This window comes from Sander lucioperca, chromosome 1 (genome assembly GCF_008315115.2).
Source record: "Sander lucioperca isolate FBNREF2018 chromosome 1, SLUC_FBN_1.2, whole genome shotgun sequence".
In the NCBI taxonomy this organism is placed as follows: domain Eukaryota; kingdom Metazoa; phylum Chordata; class Actinopteri; order Perciformes; family Percidae; genus Sander; species Sander lucioperca.
Window position 1 is genome coordinate 4986175 of NC_050173.1, and position 12597 is coordinate 4998771.

General features: G+C 40.4%; 1 protein-coding gene across 2 annotated transcripts in view; it reads left to right on the plus strand.

Annotated features, from left to right (window-relative positions):
* LOC116051168 (RNA-binding protein 20-like) overlaps nt 1-8018 on the plus strand; it is a 36565-nt gene extending 28547 nt beyond the window's left edge. Inside the window, exons 20-26 of one of the 2 annotated variants that reach the window (XM_036006314.1) lie at nt 189-323; nt 3762-3892; nt 5296-6073; nt 6125-6250; nt 6611-6941; nt 7507-7628; nt 7715-8018. In XM_036006314.1, coding sequence (XP_035862207.1) covers nt 189-323; nt 3762-3892; nt 5296-6073; nt 6125-6250; nt 6611-6941; nt 7507-7628; nt 7715-7756 — 1665 coding nt within the window. In that variant the 3' untranslated portion in view covers nt 7757-8018. Of the gene's footprint in view, nt 1-188; nt 324-3761; nt 3893-5295; nt 6251-6610; nt 6942-7506; nt 7629-7714 lie in introns of both variants that reach the window. The other variant, XM_036006310.1, reaches the window with a different exon arrangement.
* Nucleotides 8019-12597: the final 4579 nt, after the last annotated feature.

Below are 12597 nucleotides of genomic sequence, written 5' to 3' on the forward strand. Positions count from 1 at the left end.
AAACATCAATACTTTTCTTTAAGGTAGATTTTCTTCAGGGCTAAGTTACGCGGTTCCGGATCGATGTATAAACTCACGATGCCAGCGTTTTTAGAAAGTATCGGAACAACTCCGCATGTGATAATGCCGTTGGTGCTGGTTCAGACTCTGTCGTTACGATTGTACATTGTGTCTCTGTGTGTTTGCAGTCTTCTTCCTGGTCCGGCCGCGTGGTTTTCTTCAACCACATCCCGCCGCTGCCCTACAGCGACGCCAACTTCCTCAATCTGGTCAAAGGTTTGGGGACACCCGTCTTCTTTTACAGGGTCCCCAGAGGCAACAAGGTCAGAAACTATTCCCTGAAACACACACCTAAAAGGTCTTGTTTTCATGTAGAATAGAATGCCTTTATTGTCGTTATACACGTGGCAACGAGATTGAAAGCAACTCCTTTTTCAGTGTTAACATGTACGCAGGAGAAATGAACATGTAATAAAATAAGTACTGCAAAAGAAGGGGGGGGGGTAAGGTGCACAGTCCTGAGACGTTTTTTATATATATACCGTATTTCCTCAAATAAAAACCGGTAGTCAATTAAAAGCCGGGCCTCTGATAGTGGCCGGGGGCGTGGTCAACACGGACAAATAAAGGCCGGTCTCAAATTAAGGCCGGGGAAAAAATAGTGTGGATAATCTCCTAAATGCCTTTCATATAATATTAAGTCTAAATAAAATTCAAGTTCATTGTAATTTCATTTCAATTTCATTTAACAGATTCAACAATATATTCATGCTTTTTTCCACACTTTGTTTTTCTGGATTATTGTCCAACCGGTATTTTAGTCAATGCGGCTGTATGTGTTACTCAGCCAAGTGTAGTTTGCAGTAACGTACAGGAGCCAATAGATGGCAGTAGCTACATTGGATGTAACACGGGTCTCATTTAGTGCTAGCAGAGAAAGACGGACTCTGGTGCTATTGACGGACTTTTCAACAACAAAACGAAAAGAGTTTTAAAGTATGCGGAGGAAAACTCGGGTGAAAAAGCTGCGAGATGTTTAGACATTGACCCCAGGAGAATCCGATACTGGAAGAAACAGAAGGATGAGCTGACAAGATTAGCCGACAAGAGCAGAGCACGGCTAGCTAGCTGGAGGTGGGAGGAAAGAAGTTAGCCTGGAGCTAGAAACAAAGCTAGCTAGCTACCGTCTGTAACGTTAATCAGATACTGGTGTGCTGCTAACCAGCAACTACTGTAAGCTCTTATTGTAATGTACCAGCAATACTGTAGTACCTGTATTTGAAATAAATACCCGGTACATTTACAGGGTTCAAACTGACACAATGTTGGTGTTTGATTCATTCTGACCCAAATTGTTTTGTTGCCCTTCTGGCTGTTGTTGTATATTGTATATATGTGATATTTTTGCAAATGTTTCTTAAAAAATGAATGATCTCTATCCACTGGAACGCTATGTTTTTTTCATTTAAAACAGTTTATTTAAAATAGTTATACTTATCAAACAGATGAAATTAAGAATAAAGGCCTGCCTCTAATAAAAGCCTGCTTCAAATACCAGCCTGGTACCTTCTGCACTTCAGGTAAATAAAGGCCCCGGCTTTTATTTGAGGAAATACGGTATATATATATATAACTATATATAAAGGTAGATATGGTTTTATGTACAGTGTGATATGCAGTGTGAAGTGGAGTAATGAAATTGCACAGAATTGTCATTATCAAAAGTATAAATATTGCACAGTATGTGGGTAGGAGATAGTCCGGGGGTTGGGGGTGAGACTGTGAAGTCAGTGCATGTGTGACTTTAAAGTGGTTATGGCTTTTGGGCTTCCTGCTAATACGTTTTCTTATCCAAGTCCTAAAAATGTGAATGTCAATCAAGTTTCAGTCTTATGGTGCGTTCATACTGAGGCGTTATTAAATACAAAGTCAGCGCAAAGAGGCCAATTCGCAGCGGCGTTAACGAGGCAAAGACAGGAAATCTGCGTCATTTACGCCTCCGCGAATTCATGCAAGTGGAAATATTTGAACTCGAGCAAGAAATTCTGTCTGTATCATATGAAACTAGAAGACCTAAGGAATCCATCGGTACCAACTATAGCCTCTTTCTGACAAAGTAGTTACAGGACCGTAGTTATAGGAACAGTTGTACTAACTACTCTCCCCCAAATCCGTTTTTTTCCCATTTGCATTTACATTGGCCAAGTGGCCATAGGAACTGACCTTTAGTTATTATAATCACAGCCATCTAACCACCACTATGTGGAAAAGGGAAAAGACCGTGCCCTGAAGTAGGAGCTGAAAAAGTTACAGGAACTGCGGCCAGAGGAACTTAATAATCCCCAAATTGGTCCAGTCAGAACAGGAGAAAAAAAGGGTTCAAGGAACGTTATGTTCTAGGAACTGCAAAAATCCCTCCGGTCGGAAAGGGACTTATTTTACTTATATTGTCATTCTAGCTTGTTGGGGATGGGGTTAAAAAATGCACCAAAGATTAAAAAAAACTAGCATGGCCATTTTAAAAGCGATCCCATGACTTTTCACCTCCAAGGGCCCTATTTTAACGATGTACTGTAAGTGCACGGCGTGAAGCGCCTGGTCCAGGTGTGTTTAGGGCGTGTCCAAATCCACTTTTGCTAGTTTGACGACAGAAAAAAGGGTCCGTGCGCCGGCCGCATGGTTCTAAAGGGTTGTCCTTAGGCGTAACATGCAATAAACCAATCAGAGAGTCATCTCCCATTCCCTTTAAAAGCCAGGCGCGTTTGGAGCTTGGAAATGGCGAGCGGATGAGCCTCTCAAAATCTGACGAAAATCTTTTAAACTGACCTTTGTTGATCTGAAATGAAGACAGATTCAGCAACTGCACGGCCTATTTCTCTCTTAAAATGTTTTCAGAAACACGTTTCGGTGAACTATTTTAGTCCAATATGAGATCGTATTCTGAACGAGCTGCCATGACAGTCTGGCTGGGAATTTCCGGAGAAACCAGAACCACGTGACGCGTGCGTCCAATCAGCTGCCGGTTTTCATTTTCTGGTAAATAATCAGACTGTTAATGGAAACAATACAGAGCAGCGCCGCCTGCTGCTATGGAGACGTATTACGTTTCGCGCACGTGCAGAGCGTACGCTCAAGTCGGCGTCTCCTCAGTGTGTCCCGAGGCACTTTTGGACCTCGGGGACCCGACTGATCAGTCCGACTGACTTTACTGCCGACGGTCGGCCGTCTGGTTGGTGTGTCAGCACCTTTTAAACTAGCAAAGATACTTGGGTCGGACTTTGTGCTGCACCAGGTGCAAGATGGGACCCAGATATGTAAATGACATCTTCCAAAACTCACTGACTATAGAGTCTGTAGAGCTGCACTTCATTGTGTATATCTTAAATAAAAAAGTACATTAATGTAACTGTTTTTGGGTCAATTCGTAATGTAAACATCAATCCTGTTAATGATTCAGCAGATTAGAGGGAATTCGGTTCGGGAAATCAGTGGCGATACACACCGCCCTACTTGTGCACCTCAAAGCAGTTCAGTTAGACGTATAGTTTTGACTTCTGTTTGTTGTATCATCTGACAACGGGGCTGGTAAAATAAGATTTTTTTCTTCCAGCTCTTTTCCGATCACAGATAATACAGCCAATAAGTTATGACTGGATTATAAAATGTGTCTGTTTTTTTGAGCGGGAATAAAAACCAATGTGAAAAGAAATGAAGTTTACGTATGAAGACATCTCTTTATCTTCAGTGTTTGTGTGTTTCAGGCTTTCATCGAGATGTCGACTTCTTCTGAGGCTCGGAGAGTTGTTAATGAGCTGGCCACTGAACGAGTCCGGATCAACGGCCACAAAGTCTGTGCCTACATCTCCACCAAATACCAGAGACTCAGCGACGGGTCAGAGACGCCTCTTCTCTTCACATTTCTCTGCTCATTTACTCTGTGTGTGTGTGTGTGTGTGTGTGTGTGTGTGTGTGTGTGGTCACTGGGTTGTGTATTGGCAAGAATCTTGCAATACGATACGTAATACGATGAGGGCTGGGTAGCGTTAAAACAAATTCGATAACCAATACCGTGACTTCGATACCGGTTCCTAGACGATTTTCGATATCAATTTTATAAAACAAAAATAAATTTACAACATTACTCATTTGTATTTATGTCCCAGCTCCGACTACGTGAGTCTGTCTCTGTGTAACAGTAGAGTTTTTCCTGCTCGTCTCTACAACGTAGACACACACACACACACACACACACACACAAACACACACACACAGACACACACACACACAGACAGACGGACACAGAGGACACACACACAGTAACACAGACATCCAATCTCAAACATTATTAGGTCTTGATAGAAGCATGCTGCGTGCTGATTGGCTCACTGACGCTGATGAGATTTACTCCTTAGGTATATAAATTTGGTATGAATGACGAGGCATTTTTCTGATAATCGGTACTTCGAGGCATTTCGCTCGTAAAAGTATTGCAGTTGTTACCCAGCATTTTCTCAGGATCCAGTGGTTACGATTGAATATTAGGGCTGAAACGATTCCTCAAGTCACTTCAGGCACGGTAGGCCACCGCCTTGTGTATGTATCAAAACCAAATTCCCCCGAGGCGGCATGGATCCACGCATGCAAGGCAGCATCCGTCATCCACGCGACCCCTGAATTCAGCTGAATCTTGTCACATAAGCCACGCCCATTTCCTGCTATATTATTTTTCCGCAAAATCCTGATTTATGCAAAACCTACTTTTGCTCCTAGACCGTGAGGCCGATCTGCAGGAAAATTAGCAGGTAGACTCGGCCGACCCTCTTAATAAAAAATCATTTTGATAATTTAAAGAATGTGCAAGATATAGAGGAACAACTTCCTGTAGGTTGCAGTAAAAACAGGAAGTGTTGCGTATCTTAACAATAACATCCGTGAACACGACAACCTGACCCACTAGTCCCCCATGGTCCTCTGAGGAGGTGTGCAAAATATGGAGCAGATCGGCCACAAGCTGGCGCTGTTCTCAAAATTTGGTTGTACTTCTCTCAACCTGTAACATACATCCCATCTGCGGGCGTGCAGGCCCCACTTGCGTTGCCTTCGGGGATCACCGGGGGCTGTTGGGCTCAGTTAGTTTTTTTCGACTAATCGATGGATCAGTAGAATACTCAACTACTAAAATAGTCGATTGCTGCAGCCCTATTCCATATATTTTGGATACTGTAAGCAAGGCGATTGTTTTCAACACTTAATGTCGTGATACTCAAACATATCAATGTTTTCTTGCACCCCTAGACTACACAGTTGGCCGGTTCCAGTGGCCGAGGACAAGGAGGTTAGGAAGGACAGCAAGAAGAGCGAGAGACGAAGCAGGGACAAGTCTGACGAGAGGAAGTCTAAGGGGAAGAAGGATTCCTCGAAGAAGACTCCAGAGAAAGAGTCCATCTCTAAGAACACACCAGAGAAAGACTTGTCTAAAGAGACTCCAGAGAAAGAGTCCAAGTCCAAAACTGTCAAAGAGAAATCTTTAGAAAAGGAGTCTGCGTCGCAGACTCCAGAGAAGAAGCCGGAAGCGAAAAAGACACCAGAAACTGAACCTGTTGCCAAAACCGTGTCAGAAAAGACCACCACAAGACCGGAGAAAGACTTGGGCAGTAAAACCACCTCAGAAAAAGAATCTATGTCTAAAACCAGTCCAGAAAACAAGGCGTTAAAAAGAAAAAGGACCCACGAGGAAGACTCCAAAGTGACTAAAAAGAAAGACAAGAAAGCCACTGAGAAGAGTGAAGAGACTCCGGAGGAAGAAAAGCTAAAGATCCATGAAAAGGAAGGATCGACTGAGGAGAGTCCTGAGATGGACGAGTGTAAAGCCAAAAAGACTCAAGTGAAAGACGAGTGTGAAGAGAAAGAGATTTCAGAGACAGATGAGTGTAAAGACAAACCTACGTCTAAGGAGGACGTATGTAAAGGGAAGACGTCTCAAGTGAAAGACGAGTGTGAGGACAAAGAGATTTCAGAGACAGACGGGTGTAAAGAAAAACATACTCCAAAGAAGGGCGTATGTAAAGGCAAAAATACTCCAAAGGAAGATGTATGTAAAGGCAAAAAGACTCCAGACACGGACAAGACTCAAAAGTCCCCTGAAGTTCAGGAGGAGCCATCTGAACCAGGACTGAAGCATTCGGGGCGTGAGGATGAACCAGACTCTACTGGAGATTCTCTTAAAAAGACGCTGGATGGAACTCCTCAGGTAAGCTAACGTTACATGTGTCGGGGAACAGAGCTAAGCTAGTGAGCGAGGTGACGTATATTGTGCGAGACGAGAGGTGTAGTTCACCGAGCGGCTCCACACTAAACTAAGTGGTCCTACGACAAACTGAGACTTTCTTCACTCGCTAAATTATCTTTTAAATTGACAAACATTATGTGTAATTCATGGCTTAATTCAAACAGGATAAAAACATCTCCCCTGTTTACTGCACACTTTTTTCTGAATTAAGGTCTCATGGAGTCCATCGGAAGGGGAGGGACTTCGCCTCTCTGTATCTGAATATCTGCAGGTCACGAACACGAGATGAATGCTCACTAACGATGTGTGCTCTGTTTGCAGAATGCTGCTGCTGCAGAGCTGCAGGTCTCAGAGCAAGAGCCTGGACCTGCAGGGGGCGCTGCAGAGCTGCAGGACTCGGAGCAACAGCCTGGACCTGCAGCGGGCGTTGCAGAGCTGCAGGACTCTGAGCAAGAGCCTGGACCTGCAGGGGGCGCTGCAGAACTGCAGGACTCGGAGCAACAGCCTGGACCTGCAGGGGGCGCTGCAGAGCTGCAGGACTCGGAGCAAGAGCCTGGACCTGCAGGGGGCGCTGCAGAGCTGCAGGACTCGGAGCAACAGCCTGGACCTGCAGGGGGCGTTGCAGAGCTGCAGGAACCCACCAGACCTGTTGGTAAGAACATAGACTCCCTGAGCTTCACTACCCGGACCACCATGCTATTTAGTACTCCAGAGAAAGATTTAGTATGCCCCAATACAAATGTCAAATGCAGTATAGTATGTTGAAAAAAAGTCATAGTATTGTATGTCGAAAAAACGTAAGAAGTCATGATATAGTATGTTGAAAAATTTCATAAGAAGTTATAATATATTATGTTGAAAAGTCTTTGACTTGACAATGACTATGACTTTTTTAGACTTTTTTTAGACATACTATACTATGTATGTCGAAAAAAGTCATAGTATATTGTGTCGAAAAAACGCATAGTCATAGCATAAATGTCGAGAACGTTTAAATAAGTCATAGGATAGTATGTCGAAAATTTTCATAAAAATTCATAGTATAAATGTCGAAAAAAGTTAAATAAAGTCATATAGTATGTCGAAAAAGGTCATAGTATTGTATGTCAAACAAAACGTATAAAAAGTCATAGTGTACAATGTTCATAGCTCACCTTTGTGAAAATTATTTTCCATTTGTGCAAAAATGAATGTACATTATCTTATATTTCTTCCAGGAGCGGAGTTTATTCGGCCGGTTGTTGGGTACTTCTGTAACTTGTGTCAGCTGATCTACGCTGATGAGGACGAAGCCAAACTGCAGCACTGCAGAAGCCTGACGCACTACAGGAAGTACCAGGTAGGTTAAAATCTTTAAAATCAGTTCTACACATGATTTAAAGTCTGCTGGTTTCACACCGCTGAACGTAAAACTTTGTTTTCCAGGAGAAGACGGGGAAAGATCCGTGGGCGAACACGACGACATAAAAAACACACACAGACTTTGATTCTTTTATTCTTCCGATTTCTTGTTGTGGAACTTGTGAGCATCAGTTTGAATTAATTTAAAGAAATGTCTGCAGCAGGAACATCAGAAGAACACGTAGTTTTGATTTGTTAAAGATAGAGAATACTACGGCAGTTTTAAAAGCTGCTGTGGAAACATCTGGAGCCACTTATTTCTGTTAAGTTTTGTCGCATGAATGTTTTATTTTGATAGACTGTAAAACGACTTCCTAATAAAAGAGTTATTATTATATTGAGCTTGATTTCATAAAGCATGTGTCACAGTTCTGTCAACAACAAAATAATGATTGTTTCAAGCAGAAAGCATTTTCTTTTTTAAGATAATTTTTTGGGGCTTTTCCCTTTTATTTGAAAGCGGATAGACTGAAAGGGGGAGAGAGATGGGGGATGACTCGCAGCAAAGGATCGGAGTCGAACGCTGCACCACTGCAGGACTCAGCCAACATGGGGCGAACGCTCTTACTGGGTGAGCTAGAGGACGCACCAGCGGAAAACATTTTCATTGTCGACAAATTCATTTTAGTCTTCAAAGCATTTATTCTGAAAATTCACTAGTTTTCTTAGTTTGGACAAAAACTATTTTTTTTTTAAGCCACACTCAACGGACTCAACAGAAACAACTGTGAACATCCAAGTGGGACTCTTACATCGTTGGACATCCAGCTAGAGTCACATTTTATTTACAGAGAGGTTCATGGAGAACTATTTTAATGGATGGTAAGAAAAATAACATTTGGAAACATCCCTGAGTTTAGAATATTTTCTTATGATAAGCAAATCTGGAGTGAAATACAAACTAAACTAGATAAATGAAGGAATGGTTATTTAACTTTTTTTGCATTGCAAAATTATAAGTACAATAAAATCCAATTGGATCAGGAGTCATTGGAACAGTGGAGAGAAGACACAGCTTGGTAGTGGTGACCTGAAGGTTAGAGACGCACGTAACCGGGAGGTCGAGGGTTCAATCCCCAGACTGACAGGATAAAATCTGGGTGGGGGAAGTGAAAGAGCAGCGCTGGTCCCTCCCTCTTTATCACCACTAAGGTGCCCTTGAGCAAGGCCCTGCCACTGTGTGAATGTGATCAGGGCGTTCCTGCAGAGCAGCTGCCTCTCAGTGAACCTACCCTGACTAAATAAAGGTTAAATATGTCAAACAAAAATCATAAAAAGTCATTGTATGGTATGTCGAAAAAAGTCATAAAATTTCATAGTATAGTATGTCAAAAAGTAAAAAAAAAAAAAAAAGTCCTAGTATAGTATGTAAACAAAATCATAAAAAGTCATAGTATAGTATGTCGAATGGTCATAAAAAGTCAGTGTAGTATGTCAAACAGACAAAAAAGTCATAGTATAGTATGTTGAAAAAAGTCAGTATAGTATGTTGAAAAAAGTAAAAAAAAATCATAGTATAGTATGTCAAATAAAGTCATAAAAAGTCAGTGTAGAATGTCGAAAACAGAAAAAAAGTCATAGTATAGTATGTTGAAAAAAGTCATAGTAAGTTGAAAAAAGTAAAAAAAAATAGTATAGTATGTTGAAAAAAGTCATAGTATAGTATGTCAAAAAGTAAAAAAAAAAAAAGTCATAGTATAGTATGTAAACAAAATCATAAAAAGTCAGTATAGTATGTCGAATGGTCATAAAAAGTCAGTGTAGTATGTCGAAAACAGACAAAAAAGTCATAGTATAGTATGTCAAAAGAAATCATAAAAAGTCATAGTATAGTATGTTGAAAAAAGTCATAGTATAGTATGTTGAAAAAAGTAAAAAAAAATAGTATAGTATGTTGAAAAAAGTCATAAAAAGTCATAGTATAGTATGTCGAATAAAGTCAAAAAGTCAGTGTAGTATGTCGAAAACAGACAAAAAAGTCATAGTATAGTATGTCAAAAGAAATCATAAAAAGTCATAGTATAGTATGTCGAAAAAAGTCATAAAACGTCATAGTATGTCGAAAAAAGTCATAGTATAGTATGTCCAAAAAAATATAAAGTCATAGTTTAGTATTTTGAATAAAGTCATAATACAATCACAATATTTGGTGCCAGGGGTGTTTTGAGGACTTGAGGAGGTCCAGGGATTAGCCCAGACCCATTTAAAAGAACTGAAAGCAAAACTGTGCTTGGCTTGCCCAGCTTGTTAACAGCCAGTGTATGTTCATTTTAGCTTCCAGTTTGTAGATGTTATTTAGATGGCACCAACATTTGGTGTAATCATAACTGGCCTGGCAACACAAAGGCCAAGATTCTGTTTCCAGATATCTGTGTGCTGACTTATGATGGGGGGGTCATGGGGGTCCATCCCCCAAAATTGATTTGCATTAAATACTTCATTTCCTGCATTTTGGTGAATTTTTATGCACCTATTATTTCCTTTTTCTGAATCAATATGCCTGAAATATCTTTATGTAAAGGGAAACATAGATTACAATCCAAATATAAAAACATAATGGAATATATTGCAGTAAGGCTCTTAGACATTCTGTATTTCTTTATTTATTCTCCTTTGGATCGACTTTTCTATTTATATCTGAGTCAGCACACATGTTGCCTAGCATCATTTACTCTTCCCTCTTTTGCATCTTTTGTTGAGGAAGTAGCCTAACCTCCTTAAATGTGCACATGACAATTATTCACCTCAATGATATATTAATTAATTTTAATGGATTAATAAAGCCCTGGACTGTAATATTTCAGATATTTGAGGAAGATTTCTGCTCATGTCCAAAACTTTGTGCACATTCAAGATATAACTCATCCCATCTGTGTTCTCTGAGGTTTGGAGGAGTCGTGATATTTTGTGAAGAATAAAGTTATAATATTCTATTGCAAGAATAAAGTCACTATCCATCCATCCATCCATCTTCGTCCGCTTATCCGGTATCGGGTCAAGCCCCGTTTGGGTCTCTGGTCTCTGAATGAGACAAAGTTTAGGGAAGTGGCTGTACGCTGCTCTACATCGGAGGTGGAAAACCAAAACTACTGCAGAAATACACGGAGCACAAACGGGACATATCTGCTACAGCATGTCGACAGCAGAGCGAATCCATAAATCTGAAGCTGCACACCTTTTTACAGCGAGAGTGGACATTAAGCGACGTCTGGTTTCATATTTGTCAGTCAACTTTTCAAAATACATTCGGGGCTGAAGCCCCGGCAAAATGTTTGGTGCTGAAGGAGACGGAGCTGAGCTCTGGCAACCTGCCCAATTTAACCTCTGAGTATAGTATGTCGGAAAAAAATCATAAAAAGTCATAGTATAGTATGTTGAAAAAAGTAATAAAAAATAATTGTATAGTATGTTGAAAAAAGTCATAGTATAGTATGTCGAAAAATCATTACAAGTCATAGAATAGTAGGTTGAATAAATAAATAAAAAGTCATACTATAGTATGTCGAAAAAAAGTCATACAACTTCAGTATAGTATGTCGAAAAGAGACAAAAAACTTGTATGTCAAAAAAAGTAATATAAAGTCATATTATAGTATGTTGATAAAGTAATAAAAAATCATAATACAGTTTGTCCAAAAAAAGTAATAAAAAGTTATAGTGTCGAAAAAAGCATGAAAAAGTCATAGTATAGTATGACGAAAAAGTAATATGAAGTCATATAATAGTATGTCGAAAAAGTAATATAAAGTAATTTTATAGAATGTTGAAAAAAGTCATAAAACATCATAGTTGATATCTGGAAATGGATTGAGGAGACTTCACAGATGACAGATTCAGATGTCTTCAGATTAGATGCAGCTTTATTCAGATATATAACATACATACTCACAGATCAGCTTCTCACTGAACACTAAGTGAACACAGTATACAGTTTTGGCCTCACATCTGGAGAACCAGCTGTCAATCACATAACCATAACAACTTAGGGTCCCCCGATTAGCTGGTCTCTTCTGTCGACTAGGCCCCCTCCAAAGGTCACAGGAGAAGATTACATAAGTTGTTATTCAGCTCTCCTTTACATGAAACTGAAAAAAAATAATTACACCTGGGGCCTCATTTATAAAACTGTGCCTAGATTCTATTCTGAAAGATTTTGTGTGCCAAAAAGTCAGAATTTTCGTCCGCAAAAAAATTCTGATTTATAACACCTTGCGGCGCACACCGGTACGCACTCTTCTTGTTATAAATACGGAAGTACACGAGCCTCACGCTCCTCCCGAGGTTGTCCCATATTTGTCCTAATAAGGTCCATGTTAATCAATCAATGAATATTGCAGCCTTGTAAAGAAGCCCTTGATGACCAATCACGAAACGAAAAAATGGGGAAAAAACACGATTCAGTGATTGTGAGAACAGAGGTAGAACATCCAAACTAAATCCTGTTTGGTTTTTGTTTACGATCATATGATCATTTTCGTTTTTTGTGAGAAGACAAGGAAATTCAATTATTAAAAAGGTAAAAAATAGAAACAAGATTTTTGATCATTATTGGTGCTTATTTCTTAGAACTCAATCAGAACATGTGAAAGTGCTTGAAATGTAATAATTTTGTAACTTTGTGTGGGAATAGCAGGTGCAGAAAGACAACATTCCCACACACAGACACCTATAATCAGACACGCCCACATTCAGACGCACAGACACACACAGAGACGCACAGGCACACACACACACACACACACACACACACACACAGCAGGCCTCTCCCCGTTGCTGGCAGCCCCTCGCCGGGCGCCGCGACCGGCTCTGGGTCGGCTTGGAAAGAACGGGATTGTTGGGTTCAGGAAAATAAAAACAGGGTTGGGTTCGGAAAACGGGAATACCATCGGAGTCCACTAAAACGTAGT